This window comes from Panthera pardus, unplaced genomic scaffold (genome assembly GCF_024362965.1).
Source record: "Panthera pardus isolate Hobbes unplaced genomic scaffold, ASM2436296v1 HiC_scaffold_8, whole genome shotgun sequence".
Classification (NCBI taxonomy): Eukaryota; Metazoa; Chordata; class Mammalia; order Carnivora; family Felidae; genus Panthera; species Panthera pardus.
Window position 1 is genome coordinate 155,754,724 of NW_026527013.1, and position 20,019 is coordinate 155,774,742.

Consider the following 20,019-nt stretch of genomic DNA (forward strand, 5'->3'; position numbering starts at 1 on the left):
TACTATTTTTCCCTTGGTCTGTTACTTTCTTAGATTAGCCAGACCCCATAAAGAGACTCATAGTCATAACTGAATATGGCCAGTTGAATGCTATTGAAGGCTTAACCCTAGACAGTATTCTCAAAATGTAGTTTGGGTGCCCATGGGAGGCCACAGAACTCTTTCTGGGGTTCACAAGGCCAAATCTATCTTCATAATACTATGCCATTAATTTCCTTTTTCACTCTCATTCTCTGTTAATATACAGTGGCATTTTCCAGAGACTTTATGCTGTGTGCTATCACAGTAGATGAATATAGAAACAGACACAAGAATCTAGCTGTCTCGATTACAATAGACATTAAACAGATTTACAAAATACAAAATATCATTCTTTTCACTGTTTTATGCTTTGAAATATAGCTGTTTTTCATAAAAATGCATTATTTATGTTAACATGTAATTGATACATTGTATTCTTGATGAATGAAAAAATAAATATTTCACAAAGTATTTTACAAATGACTTAATTTTAATTTCAAATGCAGTACATGTTAGCAAATATAAGCCACCTAAACCAAGCATAAGGTCTTCATTAAATTTGAACCTAAAGGGGTTGTGAGACCAAAGAGTTTGAGGATCACTTCCATAGGGCCACAATGGCCTGGATCCACTCTCGGGTCCAGGTCAAATACATTGAACTTCCCCAGCACTCAAAAACTCCAGCATCTGCGACTTGAGGTTCTAACCACACATGAATGTCTACCCCCTACTGCACACCTATCTGTGTAGCCTTCTGATCTAGCACCACACCTGTACTGTTGTCTGGCTGGCCTGACAGAGTTCCACATGAGGGGCACAGATTCCTCAGTTAGTTGCATTTGCCTTTTGAAGTCTTCCCACAAGCTGTGGCCTTCTGAATACAGTTGATAGACCTTCTACCAGGGTATGTATGCCTCTTAATTTGACCTTTCAACTCCAAACAAAACAAAACTCATAATTCCAAACTGTACTAATGGCTTTGGTCATAGACTCCCTCACTTGTTTCTTTACCAGGGGAGCTTCAGTGCACTTATCTGGTGGGCAGCACAAACCCTGATATGGGACAAAGTGCTCTGTGTCCTAAGACACATGGGAGTCCTGCTGCCAACCCACCACACTGAAGCAGATTAGTTGGCCAAAGGCTTCACCTAAAACACTTGGGATTTGGAAAACCAAGGATAAATTTGTTGAAACAACCATTGTTCTTTAGTTACTAAAATTCATTCCCTTTGTATAGAAATCAACCATAAGTGAAAATTTGGGATCTTGTAAAGGTAAGTACTCCTGAAAAAAAGAACAACAACAACAACAACAACAACAAACAGAACAGGAAAAAGGAAACCTGGACTTCAGAAGTTTGAAGGAACTTGAGAACTGAAACTTGAGAGTCTAGGCACAAGATATGATCCTGGAACCAAGTTGAGAACACCTGGAAAGAGAAGAGATAAAAGCAAGTGTCAGCTTGCTCCTTCTGGGTCTTGAGCTTAGCTGGACCCTGTGCTTCTGTCAGACCCTAACATGGATGATATACCCCATTGGGCCAGCTCTAAGAACACCACCTGCTATGAGGTTGCTGCAGCGACTATGGCTATAGGTAGACATGTCTTCCCTTGCCTCAGTTTCCTCATCTATAAGATGGAGGAAACATCAGAACTGCAATGTACATGGAAATACATTTTCAGTCTGTAGAATGTCATACAAATTTTATTGTTAATCCACTGAGTGTCCTTATGTCTATTTACACTTTTCTGTTCTTCCTCCCCTATGTATCTTCCTGATACATAGCAGTTTTTCCTTTGAGCTGGTACTTTGTAATAAGGCTATTCTGAGTCTCTTTTTTCAAATGTTTTCAAATGCTTCACTGCTAAATTAAATAATGCCCATCTTTTCCTCACTTTATAAAATAAATAGATACAACTATCCCAGTTTTATGTTATTTTTCTGTATTTTTCTTAAACTTTTTATACTTGCTGCTATTCATATGTTTCCCTCTAGAAAGAACAAAATATATGAACAAAAACCAGACAAGAAAACTTTTGAAATCGCCAGTAGAGTTCATGTGCAGTGTGTATGTGTATCTTGTGTGTGTGTGTGTGCGTGTGCATGTATTTTCATGCACGTTATCTTACATAGCAAACATCATATTTTCTGCTGGTAAAATTTTCTCTGGTTTGTATAATGAACTTTAACATATCAGTGTTTCTTCATGCTCTTCAAAGAGCACTGTTATTTGATGGTGATTCACTGAATAAATGTGAGCACTATTGCTTGGAGAGGCTTTGGTTTATCTCCTATTCTGGCAGTGAGATATTGAGTTGCACGATGTTTTCCCCAAAATGACTTATGTTTAGTCTCTGCACTGAGGTGTGGACAGGGTGATCGTTGTCTCTCAACTTATCTGCATGTGTTTATACTTCTATTCACTTAGGTTTTGTCTAAATAGGATATAAATGTTGAGCTGTTCATTGAAATAAAGCATACACATTTTTACAGTCACACCACAGTGAATGGGATGTGAGGCGAGATGGGGTTGGCACCATGCTGGGAGGAGAAAAAACAATTCTCCATAGCTGGAGGCACTTTGATGGCACCTGGTGATGGAAAAACCTCAGAGAAGGTGATCTCAAACCGGACAGACAATGATTCATTTGGGCACAAGATGTTTAGAGATCTTTGGGAAACTGCTTTTACCCACAGCTGGAAGTGTTATCTATGTTAATTTCAAGAATAATACAAAATATTCTAATTTCAAATTAGATAAGATTATTTTTTGCATTTTATAAAGCATCTGTATTCTTATTTTTTAAATTTATTTTTAATTTGCATCCAAGTTAGTTAGCGTATAGTGAAATAATCATTATTAGGAGTAGATTCCAGTGATTCATCCCCTGTGTATAACACCCAGTGCTCATCCAAACAAGTGTCCTCCTTAATGCTCCTTGCCCATTTAGCCCATCCCTCCACCCACAGTGTCTCCAGCAACCCTCAGTTTGTTCTCTGTATTTGAGAGTCTCTTATGTTTTGTCCCCCTCCCTGTTTTTATATCATTTTTGTTTCCCTTCCCCTATGTTCATCTTCTTTGTATTTTAAATTCCACATATAAGTGAATTCATATGATATTTGTCTTTCTCTGACTGACTAATTTCACTTAGCACAATACCCTCTAGTTCCATCCACGTTGCTGCAAATGGCAAGATTTCATTCTTTTTGATTGCCGAGCAATACTCCATTGTATATATACACCACATCTTCTTTATCCATTCATCCATCGGTGGACATTTGGGCTCTTTCCATACTTTGGCTATTGCAATTTAGACAAGATTATATTTTTCTTTCTGGGTAAATTAAAATTTATAATTATAACATATCCTATGATCTTTATGAAGATATATATTTCTAATTCCAGCTTGAGGAAAATTTAGTCTTTTATTGGATTATTTAAATAGATGGTTAGTCAGATACAGAGTTGATAATATAGATGACAGGCTATGTTATGGATGTAACACAAGCTTATTTCCCAATATATGCCCAAATGAAAGCACACCTGAGTTGGAACAGACTTTAGGGACTATGTAGTTTAAAACTGTTACATCCTAAAATTTCCTCTAAACTGTATCTTTCCAGTCTTCATCAACATCTGACTAAATACTTTCTTGAAGGGTTTCCCATTCAATTATTGGGCAGTATTAATTTTTAAAACATTTTTCCTGGTACAAATATGAATTTTGGCTCCTCAGAGATGATTTCATGAGCTTTAATTTCACATCCTAAACCATGTCTACGATAACCTTCCATTTTTTTTGATGGTGGCTACTATTTTCCTATTAATCACCTAGATCAGAGCTCCTTATTTCTCAAACATCACCCTCATGACCTGTAGTTTTATGAAAAGTCCTGCTTATTTTTATTTAAATGCCACCCTTTTCTGGCTATTTAAATAATTGTCTATAAAATTCTAGTGATTTGCAGCTCCAAGAAACATGTGTTATTACTCACTTATTATTTGTTGTGTTATGCACAATAGCTGTAATTAATCCAGACAAATACTATAGCTTGCAGGCTGGAAGTTCTCTGCTCAGAGTAGCCAAAAACTCTTGTTTAGAAAAAACTTGACACTTTTCTAAATTGATTTTTTTTCTAGGTTACTCTCTATATGCCGTTTGTTTGTTTGTTTGTTCATTTGTAACATTTCCTTGATATTTCATGCTGTCTCTCTATAGTTCTTGGGCTGGTTTCTTGTTTTAAATTGACTCCCTAATTTTGAAATGAGTTTGGAGAAAAGCTGCAAGAACAATATGAATAACTCCAGTGTAATCTTCACCCAGATTTCCCAAACATTATCCTTAGATTATGAATTATTTACCATATCTACTTTCTCTCTGTCTTCCTTTCCCTCTTTCTCACACACATGTATAGAATTTGAGAGTTTGTAAACAAGATGTCTCATCGGAACAAAATGCTTTAGTGCGTATTTCCTAAAACACAGGAACATATCCTTACATAACCACAATACAACCAGCCAATCATGAAATTAACGTTCATGTAATACTAACACCTAACGCACAGACACCAGTAAAATTTCACCAATCATCCCAATAATGCTCTTTATGAACAACACAAAACAACAACGATGACAACAGCAACAGCAAAGAATTTGGCCCAAGAGAGCACATTGCATGTTGCATTGGCCTGTTTCATTGGATTTTTGTTTGCTGCTTAGTTGTCTCCATGCTGAAACTATTCCTTAGTCCCTCTTTTTCATTTATGATTTTGGCATTTTAAAGATGACACACCAGCTCTTTGGAGAATATCCCTCATTTTAGGTTTGTCTAATATTTCGTGTGATTGCAATGGCGTTGTACATTTGAGGCAGAAATAACACAGAAGTGATGCTGTGTCCCTCTTGCTGCACACATCAGGAAGTATGGGATGCCTATTTGTCCATTACTGGCAACATTACTTTGGCTGAGGTGGTGCCTGCCAGGTTTCTCCACAGTAGTTGCTTTTTTTTTCTCATAGTAAATAATAAATATATTGTAAGGAGATACTTTGAGGCTATATGGCTATCTGCTTCCTCTTTTATATGTTTGGCCACCTGTTGATGAGTCTGGCCTGAATCAATTACTACTATGAGTTTGTCAAGTGGTGATGTTCCTTTTTTTTAATGTTTATTTATTTTGAGATAATAAAATAAATTACAAAGTAAATAAATGTTTATTTTGAGAGAGAGAGTGGGAGTGGGGGAGGGGCAGAGAGAGAAAGAGAGAGAGAATCCCAAGCAGGCTCTGCGCTGTCAGCTCAGAGCCCAATGTGGGGCTCAATCCCACAAAGTGTGAGATTGTGACCCGAGCCAAAATCAAGAGTCGGACTCTAAACCGACTGAGCCACCCAGGCACCCCTCAAATGGTGATATTCTTTAACGTTCCTTCTACATTTGTTACTTGGCATTATAAAGGCTCTTCTTTCTTTACTATTTATTTTTTGAGTAACTCTTGGTAAATTGTCACTTCCCAGAGCCCCGCTAAATGTGCCCCTATTCTGAGATCCCCACATAGTCTAACAATCCAGCAATGAAAACTCTAACTCCTAGAAATCAGGGGGCTTCCAGTGACCTTCTTTACGGGGCCACTCTGATCGGTGAGTGCCTGTGCAATGGCTTAAGTGTATAAGGCCGGAACGTGATTCCTGCCTGTCCAAGAAATGGACAAATCAAGGGCAGTTTAACTAGTTCAGGGGTCCTCGGTCTTGGATCCATATTGGAAACACCTGGAGAGTTCCATAATTCACTAATGCCTGGACTCCATGCCCATCACCCAGTTAATTCTAATATGGAGTCAAGACTGGGAGCCACTGTGTTAGTGGAGTAGTGAGGTGGGGGAGCTTTCCTGTTCAGTCTCAGCTGACTCAGAAGTAGCAGGAATTTGGACACTAATGAGAATTCTAGCCAACAGGAAAAAGAAACTCAGTGATCCGTTTCCCAAAGGAGAGAGAGAGACAGAGAAGGACAAAGAGAAGAAGGGAGGAGAAAGAGGAAGAAGGAGAAAGAGGGAAAAGGAGAGAAGAGAAGGGAAGAAGGAAGGAGCAAAGAATGTGATAAAATATAGGCAATGGATAATGCTAGGTAAAAGATATAGGAGAATTCTTTCAACTTTTCTATTAATTAGAAATTGTATCAAAATATTCAACAAGAAAGACGAGAGCCACTGTAAACATTAACCTATGGTTCCTCCTCTCCTCACAAAACCACAGAAAAAAATAATGAGGGAATAAATTCTTATTTACCCTCCACATTTAATATGGGGTTTTGAGTAGAGGAGGTGAGGTGGAAAAGGAGGTCTGACCTGACCTTAGAGACCCCTCAGGGATGAGGGATGACAGGCCCAAGTGACGCAATGTTGAGAAAGTTGGGGTCTTTCCCTTTCCACCTCAGTGCAGAGCATCTTCCTCCTACAGTGTGTCATTACACCATCAACAAACTGCAGTCACAAAGCACATGGATTGGAAAAAAGCCTTGAGGTATCTAATCAAGTCCCCCACCCTAAGTATGAAGGTTTTAAAACATTTCTCCATACTACATGGCAATGAGAAAGAACGAAATATGGCCCTTTGTAGCAACGTGGATGGAACTGGAGAGTGTGATGCTAAGTGAAATAAGCCATACAGAGAAAGACAGATACCATATGTTTTCACTCTTATGTGGATCCTGAGAAACTTAACAGAAACCCATGGAGGAGGGGAAGGAAGAAAAAAAAAAAAAAGAGGTTAGAGTGGGAGAGAGCCAAAGCATAAGAGACTCTTAAAAACTGAGAACAAACTGAGGGTTGATGGTGGGTGGGAGGGAGGGGGGGGTGGGTGATGGGTATTGAGGAGGGCACCTTTTGGGATGAGCACTGGGGGTTGTATGGAAACAATTTGACAATAAATTTCATATATTGGAAAAAAAACAAAAAACAAAAAAACAAAAAAAAAAAACATTTCTCCAGAAATATTGGTCCGAGCACTCTAATATATAATGGAATATATACATATATATAATATATATAATATGTATAATGGGATGCATCCCTTTTAACTATAGATATAACTATAGTTATAATTACAACTATAGTTATAATATAGTTATAACTATAACTATAGATATAATCTATAACTATAGATTTAACTATAATATATATAATGGAATGAATCCCTTTTAACTATAGAAACATCATTCTCTGTAGATTGATATAGATATAGTTCCTGTCTCCAGGCATCGGGGGAGGAATGCTCAGTGGCACTGGGGAAAGGTCAGAGGTGGATAGTTGAGCCCACAGGGAAAATGGCCATTGAGATGCTTGTAGAAACTCAAGAACAGCTCCAAAAGGGCAGAGAGGGTGCCTTTCCCATTTTCCATTCATTTCAGTAGCTCCTGTTCTAACCTGATGTCAAGCACACAGATGGTGCTCAGGGAATATGTGCATGATCACAAAATGCTGAAGTCAGGAGATGGGGAGAAAAGTAAAACAAAAGAAGGAAGGCTAAATAGGAACAAGAAATTCAAAGAAGCACAAAAGAAAGCAGAGGTGCCTGGAAACTGCACTGGGCCACGAGCTGGGCAAAGGGAGCCAGTGGGAGATTCTGGCTCAGAACGTTGGGGTAGTTGCCCAGCTGGCTTGAACCTGTCAAAGTAGACCTGAGGGTTGGCTTCTGAAACCCAGCCAGAAGCGGTGCTTGGTTTTTGTTTTAACCTAGAAGATTGAGGTTGAAAGAATTTGCTTGGGAGTCTTGGAGTAATACAGATTGGAATAGAAATGTCAGATTTGACAAAACAAGGAGAAAAGTGGCCTAGTTGTTCTGTGTTTTTATCTATACCTCATCTTTATCTGTGTGTTCCCTGATGCTGTGGCAAGTCATTCGTGTACTTCACACAGCTACCAAATGGCATCAACCATGTTTTAGAATCAAAAGGAAATCCTTCATTTCCCTTGGATGGTGGGACCACAGAGATACTCAACAGTGAACTCACACAGCCCTCTGCTTCTGGTGAGCCTAGTTTTTTCCATAATCATAAACTTTGACAATTCTTTTTGATTTAAGGACACCAACTCCCTCTGCTTACACATCATGAGGCCCAGAAGTGACCCCAAGCATTGAAAATGTCCAGTACTGAGATTGCAGGAACAGAATGTGAACACTGAATATTCTGCATAATCTTAGGATGGAGCCTCCAGAATTCTCCAGAAGAAGTGACAGTAAAGGTAACGGGCTCGTTATCGCGCATACACCTCACCAATCCCAGAGGTTGCTGTGCCAGGAAGCAGGGCTATGATGTGAGATCAAGACTTGGCTCCTCGAGCAGTAGTAAACAATTTACTCAGGCCAGATCCCTGGTTTCTCAGGGATTAAGATCCCTCTAAACACACTGGGATAGCCAGAGTAGGGGTCCCTTCCAGAGCACATGAACAAAGAACAAGGCAATTCCTATTGTAGCATGGTGACTTTAAATCTCAAAGGACACGGTTCTACAGAGATTATTCTTAAGCTTAGAAGACAGAAATGTCCCCAGAAGCTCAGAGCAGCCACCACCAATAAACCTTTCCTGTCAACTGTGGTTCCAAATTGCAGTCTGACTCCACAAACCATTTGTGCCTACTCCCTTCTGTGTCCATGTGAACCTTTTTGACATGCCCTGGGCTCCAGAGCTAAGGACTACTCCTCTCCTCCTTGGCCTTGACCTCTTTTCAGAGCCCAATTCAGCCTTCCTGGTTAGTTAGGCTCTTGACACCTAGCAATCTGAGTGTTGAGAATGTGACACTTGGTGGAATAAAGATCAACTGATAATAGAGGCACAGGTGAGGAGAGCAAGGACTGCATTAGATGTTGCATTTGGGACAACCAGGTCCTTAAATGTCCTCCAGGTGCTTTATACTGAGCCATTCAAGAGACCTCCCAGCTGCCTCTCCTGGACCAAAGTCTCAAAGGAAGGAGATGGCAACAGGAAGCAAGTTCAGTTCTATTTAATCTGATGTCTTGAGTTTTGTCCCTTATAAACAGAGCCTCTCCCTTTCCCACCAATTATACATGTGACTTCCTGCCTCTGACTCATAGGGAAGGTGAGGCAAAAAATGCCATAAGAAAAGAGAAACAGGAGCCCCCTTTAGGGTCAGCATGGGTAGAGGAGAGTTTACAGGGCTCTCCCTCTGCATTCAAGCTCCCACCTCCCCAAATGGTATCCCCTTGGGTAAGCTGGAGCATCAAACTTCTCAGAGAGTGGTGCACACCCAGCCTTGAATCCTTACTTTGTCAGAAAACATATGGTCCCAAATATGGACCTTTTTGGTCCCCAAAAGGATGAATTGTATCCCTAGGCATGGAAGAGTCTTTACGGAATAAGTGCAATCCCCAGGCCCACGATGTCCTCAGGCCTGGGTCATGGGAAGGGGCAACAGATGGGGGGCTTTGGAGAGCCCAAGCAGAGCAGAATTTCTGTATTTGGTAATAAGGGGAGGGCTGAGCAGAGAGGAACCTGAGTATTTGACATAAGGAGATAGTATCAGACTCCAACCTGCAGGGTGGCAAGAAGCCAAGAAAGAGACCCCTGCCCAAACAAGAGGGCAGCCAGAGGGAGGCACCTCAGGGTAGTAGTGCTGGAGCCCAAGAGGGCAATTGGTGCAGCCCTGAAGCCTGCAGGGGTTTTGTCCTGGGGCTCCACTTTGCCTCCGGAGGACTCCAAGCAGGGTCCCCGAGGAGCACGGATAATTTCTGGAATCCAGCCTGTTGTGTTTTCCACTACCTCCTGTAGGAGAAGGAAAATGGGGGGAAATGGGTAAGGGCAGAAGCTTCTCCCACCCTCATTTCCTTTCTTGTGCACTTACTTAGTGATCCCCAGTCCTTGCGGCCTCACAAACCAACTGGGATATTCCAACAACCCCACAATCCAGAACAGCACCAGCCCATCTCTCTGCTCCCCAGCCCTTGCTTCCCTGACCCAGTGTTCTTAGCACTGCCATTCACCTACCTCCTTCTTTCTTTTCCTGGCTTTTTCCAACACCATTCCACCCCCCTCCATCCCTAACCCTGAGAGGGTGGTGTCTCTTGGAACACTCACATCAATGGTCTTTATTATCACTGTCTGCTGGGCCTCCTTGCAGGCTTTCTCAGCCTTCTTAATGTTCTCTGGGGTCCATTCAACATTGTTCATGGCCATCATGCCCTCCATGGAACTGCCATGGGCAAGGGGAACACACAATAAGATAGGGTCAACTTAATGCTTTGACAAAATAGCCTCACTTTTGTTAGCATAATTTCTAGGTCAGCATAAACCAAAAAGAATGCCTCACGATTTAATATGACCACGATGAATTTGGCAGAAGGAGAAATATCAAAACTCAGAGATGAGCATTTTTTAAGTGAAAAAGAGAAACTCTTGACTCTTTAAAAAGTGGTTCTTAATCTGAGGGCCATGAAGTTCAAGAAAGTCGATGGAGTGACTTCAGGGAACCTATAAATGCCCTGAAATAGTATGTGAAATGTGTGTGTCTGCACAGATGTGCATTTTCCTTGGAAAGGATGATCAGAACTTTCATTAGAATCTCAGAGACAACCCTTACCCCTAAGTAATTAGGGGTCACTACTTGAAAGTAAACAGTCTTTGACTGTCAGGTAGTGCATGAGAAAAAGGCAAAGAATTTGTACATAAGTGATCTAACTTTTAGAGGTCAGTTCTTATCTGCTTTTCTGAATGACCTCACTAATATGGAAAAATCTTCTATCTTACATCAGAGCTTCAAGAGTCAGACGCTGACAGAAGCAGGCATTAAGAAGGCAGGGACTAACCAGGGAGCCTGCTGAGGAATCCTAACTCACTAGTGTAGGGGGTAGTAGGTGGTCTTCCTTTTCCTCCTTCCTCGTCCTCCCCAAGACCCCTCCCACACACAATTGAAGGTCTTATCTTCCAGGATGACTCACTCTGATACCTCCTCCCCCAGCTCATGGGCCACGTGGATGATGTCAGGGTACCCCATGCAGCTGGAGATGTTGTTTCGGGGATAGTAGAAGAGGAAGATGAGGCACATCTCATTAATGGTGCTGGGACCCCCCTGGAGAAGAAAAGAGAGCCAGAAATGGAACAGAAAGATACAAAGGCAAGCAGAGAGAAGGGAACAAGGCAGGCAGAAAATAGGTTATGTGTCATTCTACCAATGATTCTGTTTTCCTTTTCCCTTAGCCTGCAACAAGCTCACTGAGTGTTAATTACTACTTCTTAGCTACCCTTTCCTTTTCTGATTGGTGGGCATTCATTGATGTTATTTTCAAAGAAATATTCCATATATCTGCCCTATCCACTACATTTCCACAGCCACTGCTCTGGTTTGAGAAGATGGTTGAGAAGATGAGAGAAGATACTGAGTTTCCCAAAAAAAAGCCACTCCCTTCTGAGCTCTCCATCTCTATGTGTCTAAAGCAAGACCCATTCAAATATATCACATGTTCAGTTCACTGTAGTAGGACCTTATGGTTTTTCCCTGTGAATCTCCTAGTGCATTTTCCCCATCTGTCTCTTACAGTATATATTACTTTCTACTTTGCATCATAGTATATATGGCTATGGTTTCTTCCTCAATAGCACACAACCCCTTAGGAATCCTATAAACACTGAAACTACTTTTGATATACAAATGGCTGGGTTTCCTTGTGACCATAAGAACAATAGCTAACTCATAGGGTGCCTGGGTGGCTCAGTTGGTTAGGCAGCTGATCTTGATTTTGGCTCTGGTCATGGTCTCACGGTTCATGGGTTCAAGACCCCTGTTGGGCTCTGTGGCTGACAGCTCAGGGCCTGCTTGGGATTCTCTGTCTCCTTCTCTCTCTCGGTGCCCCTCCGCCTCCTCTCTTTCTCTCTCTCTCTTTCTCTCAATAAATAAATTTTTAAAAACCTTAAGAAAAAAAGAATAATAGCTAAGTCTAATTGAACATCTACTATAAGTCAGGCAATGATCTAGATGTTTTATTTTTTTTTTAATTTTTATTTATTTTGAGGCAGAGAGAGGCAGAGTATGAGTGGGGAGGAGCAGAGAGAGAGGGAGCCTCAGAATCCAAAGCAGGATCCAGGCTCTGAGCTGTCAGCACAAAGCCCGACATGGGGCTCGAACCCATGAACTGTGAGATCATGACCAAGCCGAAGTCGGACACTTAACCGACTGAGCCACCCAGGTGCCCCATTGTTTTACATATGCTAATCAACTCTCACAACAATATTATGAGATAGTATTGTTAGTTCTTATATGAATTAAGAAACTGAGGCACAAAGAGATTGAATAACTTGCCTAAGGTTAGAAAACTACTAATAGTTGTGTTGGCATTCAAACCCAGGCAAAGAGACCAAGCTCTTGGTCGCTATAACATGCTGTATGTCCATTGTCTTAGTGGGTCATTGACACCAGATAATAGGGAATCCTTGTACCCATCTTAAAATCACTGTGATGTGAGAGCATGAAAAGCCCCATGTAAATAATATCATTGGAGGAAGAAAGGGGCTTCAGCTGGAACAATCAGTCACTTAACAGACAAGGCCAGGGTTGGGGTCTATTCTGAGGCTACTGTCCTTGACCATGGTGGGGAGGGAGGTACTCACAAAAGTCAAGGAGTCCCGGTCCAGCGTCTGGTAATGACACTCCACCAGCAACTCATCTCCCTATTCGGAGTGAAACGTGAAGGACCCCTTCAGACCCATTCTGTGTCTTTCAAAACACAGAAGGACTGCTACTGCCTGAGAACCCCCTTGGCTGACAGGGATGAACTCTGATCCTGCCTCCCCAGCCTGTCTCCAGTCACACCTCCCTGCAGGCTCCCACCTGTTTAATCTCCATTCGATAAGGTAAATCTCGAGTCTCCTGCAGATTGAAGTCGTAGAGATCATCTTTGCAGATTATTCGGAGTTGTGTTCCATTTCTAGAGGGAACAAAGCAGTGTAATGTGCTCATACTGTGGGCAAAGATTTACCGTAAAACAAAAAAGCTCCTCCTTCCACAGCTTTATTCCGGTCACCTCTATTCTATGGGTAGTTCTAGCTCCTCCTTACTCCCAACCAAGCATAACCTTAGGCTGCAGAATAAGTAACTATTCTCACATTTGTTCCCACATGCAGATGGGAAAGCTTCAAGTCCATGTCTTCCCTTACCTGTATTGCACAGCCTGCAGAGCACGGCCAGCCAGGTGGGTGTGGAGCAGGTAGCCATATACCTGTATGTCAGGCACTGGGACCCCATTCATCTGTGGCAGGGAGGAGAAGACACATCCGATTTGTTAAGAACTCTCATCTTGCCCTGTTCCTTGACTTTTCCCCGTTAATATTTGACATCTTCCTCCTATGACTGACACGAGCCCCTTTAGTTCTTACTGGGCCCTCCTGGACCCTCTTCCTGCCCCACCCCCTGGCCCCAAAGCCCTGACTCCTTCCTTCCCTTGCATGATCCAGATTATAGGTTTTCCTGAACATAGGTAGCTATTCTCCGGGTCCAGGGCTCAGGCTGTGTGTGCTTATGGACCAGCCCAGATCTGTGACGGGAAACAAGGAACCTTGGGGAGGATGTGCCTCCCAGCTTCACCTCCTCAAACTTCTCCGTCTTACACAGCCCATAGGACAGGAAGGACTCCGCGCCTGGGGGTATGAAGTGGATGGGGAAAGTGAAGAAACCCAGCTGGAGGACTCCCATGTCGTATTTGCGCAGCTTTGCCGTGTAGTATAATCGGATGCCTGAGGAGTCGTACACACCTGGTGCGGAATGGAAGAATCACAGAAGGTAAGAGAGCTGGTCACCATGTGGGAGCAAGAGGCCCAGGAAAGACAGGGCAGGGCTGTGGCCAAAAGGAGCCAGTGTGCATCCCGCAGCACCTTCCCAACACCTCAAGGAATCAGCCAGGCACACCAGTTCTTCTTCTATAAATGCTCCAGATGCTCACCTGGAACGTTGTGAAAATTGCTGTAATGAATCTCCAATCGGATCCACTGGGGGTCTAAGGGAGTCCCAATAGAGACACCCACATCATCTGGAAACTGGTAACTCTGTTGGATGGAGGAAGATTTGGCAGCGGGAAGGGCTTGGTGCTAGGTGCAGGGACCAGCACCTGCCCATGTTTTATGGCCCTCATCCCAGACCTCCCCCATCTCCTGGCCTTCCATCAGTCCAGCAATCCCAGTAGCCTGACAACATGCACACACTTAGCCACCTATTTCCCTCATCACAAGACTCACTGTGCCCCCGACAGCCCAGCCCACGATGACCTGCGAGCAGAGGGAGAAGGCAGGGTCAGCCCCGTAGCAGTCACTGATGCCCGTGGGGAGAACACTGGCATTGCCACAGGCATAAACCAGGATGTGATGCACCATCGTCTCGTTGTGCTTGAGCAGCTTGGGCTCAAACTGGGTGAGGGAAGGAAGGCAGATCAGAGTCAAGATCTTCTATGTCAAGTCCTATTTCTCCCATCCCTTTGCCCCAAAGAAAACTATACCCATTTCCCACTTCTCTTTCTCTTTCTTTTCTATTTGCTCTCTGTTTTTTTGCCCCAACCCATCACTTACCCCAACTCTGTCTGATTTCTCTCTCAGCCTCCACCCTTTTAAAGTCCTTCCCTGAGTGCACAACATGCCAAGTCTAGCAGAGAATATCCTCATGACTTCTGACTTTCCCTTAGTAATCTTACTAGTCTATAATATCTGAGCACATGCCTCATTGGATTCGCCTCTTAAAGAAAAAAATTGGCTCCCACACATTTGCTAGTTATTGTAAGATCAAAACTTGAAATCACTCAACTATGAAATCAGGTGGCCAAGTTGAAGTTCCCTCTAGCCAGACTTCATGGACCTGACAGCCCTTGGCCATGACCCCCAGCCTGAACTTCCTCCTGGGCTATGAACACAATTCTAGGCCCAATGTGGGGCTTGTATTTTGCTCTTCGGAAACACTAATTTGTTACCTTCATCAAAATCTCTGCTGCATTGTGGGACTCAAATAGAACAGTGTTGGGCTCAAGAAATCATGAAACTACCACCTCCACCAAATCAGGCCTGGCCTCCCTGTGCTCCCAGCTACTTCTCTCCAGCTTCCTCTCAGCAGTTTTCTGAACATCATCCTTCCAGAGCTGGCTGCGCTCACAGCGTTGCTCAACTGCCTTAGCAACATCTGGTTCGCCCTACCTTGAAGATGTGATGCTTCTTGCTGACGATGGGGAGAGGGAGGAAGGTGCAGGCATATGTGGTGTCATCCTCTGGAATGAGGAACTGGAGAAGGACACACAGAGGCTGAGCTGGTTGGGAAATGAGGCTCTCAGAGAAGCCGGGGAAGGGACAGGCCAGCTTGGCAGTCCTCAGCGGACTGAGGAAGTCATAGCAATCTCAATTCAAGGAATGTACTGAGTATTGGGTGCAAGAGGAGGGTCATGATTGAGTGGGAAGGGGGCTGGGAGATGGCTGGGTGGGGTGGAGGGCTCTTACATCAGTGAGTTCCAAGTCATGGATGATGGTGTCCTCAGGGATGTCAAGGTCATCAGGGTGGACTATTTGTAGCAGGAAGATGGACTTGACAAAAGTACGGTCCCGATCCAGCTTCAGAGTGTCATCCAGGCCATAGGCAGCCAGAACCCTTATGGTGTCACTCTGGGGGTGTGATTGGCATTGAGGTGCTTCTGCCCGTGAGTAGCACTTTGCACATACCCACACCCAAGGACTGACACAAGCCACTTGCTCACATCTACACAGTGGAATGGAAGGAGCTTCAGACTGGGGGATCGAAACCATCGGGTTCTAGTTCTACCTCAGAGGCCAACTTGCTGGAAATAAAAGCAAGTCACATTCCCTCTCAATGCTTATATCCACATCTGAGAAGTGACACACTAAAGTTCCGTAAAATCAAGCAAGGTTCTTGGATAGGGGAAGCCAGGGGAGGGTGGGGTGGATGCTGAATCAGTGGGAAATCAATCCCCTTGTAGAGGGCTTGTGGATTTGGGGAGGGACATGACTGGGGAGGTGCCTGGAAAGGCGCAGAGGGACAGAACCCCTGGGAACTGTGCCTGCCACCTGAGATACAGGCACATTCCGGATGGGGAGTGACTCCGCCTACCCAGAAGGAAAAGCTGCTTGTAATCGAATGCTTCCCTCCCCTTCCTATTTTACCGTAATGTCTTGGTCATGGGCATCACAGGAGCGGAAGGGCCTGGAGAAGCGCATGGTGGTGTAGACAGCGTCTTCTGTCAGCCCTTGCAGCTCAGCATCCTGGCTCCCGTCCTCCTCCAGGGTGTCTTCATCCACCAGGTGCTGATCCTGGGGTCCAGTGAAGGTCAAAGAGTAAGAACAGGAAACTCTAGTGGTCATGACTGTGGAGCGGCTAGTGACCCTTTAGCTCCCCCAAGGTACTAAGTTAGCAGAACCCAGGTCTTCTTCATTTTGTAGTTTGCTCCAGGGACAGAGCATGGCATCAAAGTGGATCCTCAGGCAGAGGGATGAACAAACTCTGATGGAATTTCGCCAGCTGACCCTGATTTACTTCTCCCGTTCCAAATCGCAAGTCCATAAATCCTAGTGTTCCTGCATCTCTAGCCCGTGAAAAGTCACATACCCTCTGGACTCTCAGTGCTATCTGTCCTCTCTTGTGGCTCATAACATTGACCCTTCCCCATACAAATGCAGTTCAGATGGGTGAGGTTGGGAGATGGGTGAGTTGCTTCTTCATCTGTAAAATAGGGTCATAATCATCCACCTCATAGTGAGGCTGTGAGGTTTAACAAGCAAAGATTGTGGAACAATGCCTGGTTAATCAAAAGTACATTACAATTTTAAGCTATTACTATGGTAGCTGCTACTGTGTTTATTAGACTATTTTATGTTGTGGTCCACCCAACTGAGCTTAATAGAAGCTAAGGCTGAAGACTGCTTCAAACAGCGTTGACTCTCCCTCATTGTCCTGCTTTTAGTCATGCAGGACCCTCTCTCAGCACAGTGGTTCCACTCCTTAGCACCTTAGGGACACGCAATCTGGAAGACCTAGTTTGAAACTCTCCGGTGGACCATTTCTACAGGGAGAGGTCAGAAGTCAGCTGGTGTTCTGGGTGTGTGCCTGGATAAGTTTGGAAAATCTGGATCCTTCCTGGACTCAGAGTCATCCTCAACCCAGCAAGAGACCCTCATCCTTGGAAGGGAGTCACCCTCAGACTTACCGAGAAATAGACATTGCCATCAGGCAGGACTCCTCCAACCACCAGATCGCTCCCCACTCTGGTGTAGCGATTTGTGACACCCAAGCCCACCCAGCCGGCTGTCCGGACCTGGAGCTCAAACGTGATGATCTCAGCCTCAAGGTCAAAGTCCCAGCGCAGGAAAATGACATTGGAAGGATCTAGGAACCTGGAATAACGCAGGCGAGATGTGGGGCCAAAGCGTTTGCCTTGGAACAGGGCTGCCAGAGTCATAAGTAGGAGAAGCCTGAAGAGAAGGGCACAGGTCATGGCTCCTGGGGTCTGGAGCATCTCTCCTACAGATGGACACTCAAGAAGTATGGATTTATATGTGCCTCTACCTGTGCTAGGCACCATGCCATAGGGGAGGGACAGACTGGGGCTCTTCTGATCTGATTATCCCCTGGATTCCAAGTGGTGCCACTTACATAACCCTGGAGGTTATGAGGTGTGAGGTGGTCAGAGAGGGTACAGAGCAGATTGCTCTTGCCCTGGAGCAGGCACCTGACATGAAATTCTCAGGAGTGGGTCATTTAGACTCTTCCACCCCGACCCCATGCGAGGGTCCTGCCAGTGGGGACCCTACAGAATCAAGGGGGTTGGGTTTCTCCCTGTCTCTCCTCCCTCACCTTTCTTTCTCCCTTTCTGCACCTCTGCCCCATCCCTATATCCTTGGATGTCCTTACTGAGCACCCTGCCCTCTGGCACCTGTCCCCACCCAGTTTTTATGGGCATTTTTCTATATCTGGAATTGGTGCATAGCCGGGGGTGGGGGCAGGGCTGATTACATGCAGCAGAGGAAGGAGAGAAGTTTTTGATGGGGTGTTTGGGGAAGGCTACGATTTCCATCTCCCGGAGGAGTCTTTGCTACTAATCCCTGGAAGGACACACAGAGGTGAAGGAACCATAATCAGCTTTCCAGATGGGTGAGTCTGAGGCAGTCTTGAGTTTCTGCACATTCCTGGGGAGCAGCAGGGAGGAGGAGGAGGGGAAGGAAAGAAGAGGGAGAGATAGGGGGATAAGTGTAAACTGGCCTTTGGGATGTTTGGTGCTTTACCCTTCCTTCCATGAATTGCCTGCCAGAGAAGTCACATTTAGTTGACTCTCCACTAGGGGGCTTTGGTATTCAGGCAATAAAGACACAGAAGGAGTGTTAGAATATTAGGACACCAGATTTACCGAGAAATAGACACTACTGCCAGGCAATGAATTTTAGAAAAAGGAATTTTAGTGAAAAGGAATTTTAGACACACTTAATTTTTCAAGGATTGCAATCCACTTAATTTTCAATGAGGAAAGGGAAATACCAAGAGGTAACATGAGGAGTGCCTGACCCCCCCATCCAGTCAGAGGCAGAGCTAACACAAGAACACAGGGGCTCTGCCCCCAGGCCAGTGCCCGTTCCATTATTTGCTTAGGTTACAGACACCTACAAGGCACCCAGCCACCTGCCATGCCTTCCCCACCGTGGCTGGCCCTGGTGGAAGGGGTTATCATCTGCTGGTTGCTTCTTAGGGAGGGGACCCACATCTCACTCTATTTCCAGAGTTCTTTCTGCCCAAGCTATGACACAGCTGGGCCTGAGCCAGAAATCACCTCACTGACCCCCAGCGTCCTTCCTGCGTCAGGCAATGGAGAGGCTCTGAAAAATCAACAAGGACATGCGTCCAGGGGGCATCTGCCAGCACAGAAATTAGACCACACATCACACAGGAAGTCAGCTCGGAAGTGGGTAGGAGCTGGGGCATCTATTTACGCCTCCATCTGGGACATGCATATTCTTTTTAGTATCAGTTAAGTTCATCAAAGCTGGTATGGACCCAGCTGGGGTGGTTGGCAGGCTCTGTGAGCACCTGAGTTGGAACTGGGGTGCAGTGGGAGAAGAAAACCCATTTCCCATGCCTTCTCTGAGAGAGGGGAGATTGCTGGCAGTCATCTGGAAGGAAGAGGTTTACCTTGGCCCAGGATGGGAGCAGGGCCAAGACCAGAGGAGGAGCCTTGGGACGCAATGACCTTGAGGAGCAGGAATCCAGGGAGGAGATAACAGGAGTATCAGAGACATTCTGATCCCAATCGCATTTGGGGATTAAGGCTAAGGGAGGGGGTGGCAGGGAGACAGGCAGCCCGTCCTATAAACCAAGATGGGGCCAGGATCCCTTATCCTGCAATCTGTCTACCGGCCAGAGAGCCTGCCTCAGGGAGAAAGCTGGGAGCCCGCGCCTGCAGCTCACGGTTTCTGTTCCTGGTCTCCTTCTGGCCACCCACTGGCCTTTTCTCTCCCTGTTCACCTGTTCCCCCAGTTATGGTTTGCTCCCTCTCCCAGCCCCCTTCCCTTCTACCCTCTGATCCCCAGAGCAACTCTCCCCCAGAATAAACTCAGAATGCAGTGCACGTGGCTTGCTAAGTGAGGACGTCTCTGTCCTGGCACGTACATATTTCTGGTATTCAAGATGTGCGATTTGGGCATTCTTCCCAGAGCTTCATCCCTCTCCGTCCCTGGAGAGATGAGGGTGGGAACAGGCAGGACAGCGAAAGGCAAAAGGAGACCAGCACATGTTACTGAGAATGCAGGGCAATTGATATTTTCTTTACGATTAGATGATGCAAATTTGAAATAGTCAGATATAGAAAATATTAATGAACTTGTTTTATACACAAAATTGTATATAATGAAAATGTGGGGTTTTTTTGAATGAACAACACACAATTTTGAAGTCATCGAGCCAACTGAATTATAAACTGTATTATGCTGTCACCACATGGCATCAGTAACCGTTATCCTTTGCCAGA

General features: G+C 44.6%; 1 protein-coding gene across 1 annotated transcript; it reads right to left on the reverse strand.

Moving 5' to 3' along the window:
* Positions 1–9,435: 9,435 nt before the first annotated feature.
* On the reverse strand, positions 9,436–17,818 carry LOC109269150 (putative DBH-like monooxygenase protein 2). Its single transcript, XM_019453012.2, has 13 exons — positions 17,212–17,818; positions 16,172–16,318; positions 15,494–15,655; positions 15,197–15,280; positions 14,255–14,422; positions 13,963–14,065; positions 13,608–13,774; positions 13,181–13,272; positions 12,855–12,951; positions 12,635–12,694; positions 10,969–11,099; positions 10,109–10,223; positions 9,436–9,796 (listed from the first exon to the last, which is right to left on the reverse strand). Exons 1-13 carry the CDS (start codon positions 17,584–17,586, stop codon positions 9,554–9,556), a joined length of 1,944 nt encoding a protein of 647 aa, XP_019308557.2. The 5' UTR covers positions 17,587–17,818; the 3' UTR covers positions 9,436–9,553.
* Between the last annotated feature and the right edge of the window lie 2,201 nt (positions 17,819–20,019).

Excerpts from the sequence above, each read along its gene's own strand:
- LOC109269150 (XM_019453012.2), bottom strand. The coding sequence starts at position 17,586 with ATGGTGCCTAGCACAGGTAGAGGCACATATAAATCCATACTTCTTGAG. Across the intron at positions 13,273-13,607 it reads AGACGGAGAAGTTTGAGGAG|ATGAATGGGGTCCCAGTGCC; the intron begins GTGAAGCTGGGA and ends TCCCTGCCACAG. Across the intron at positions 9,797-10,108 it reads TGATAATAAAGACCATTGAT|GAGGTAGTGGAAAACACAAC; the intron begins GTGAGTGTTCCA and ends CTTCTCCTACAG.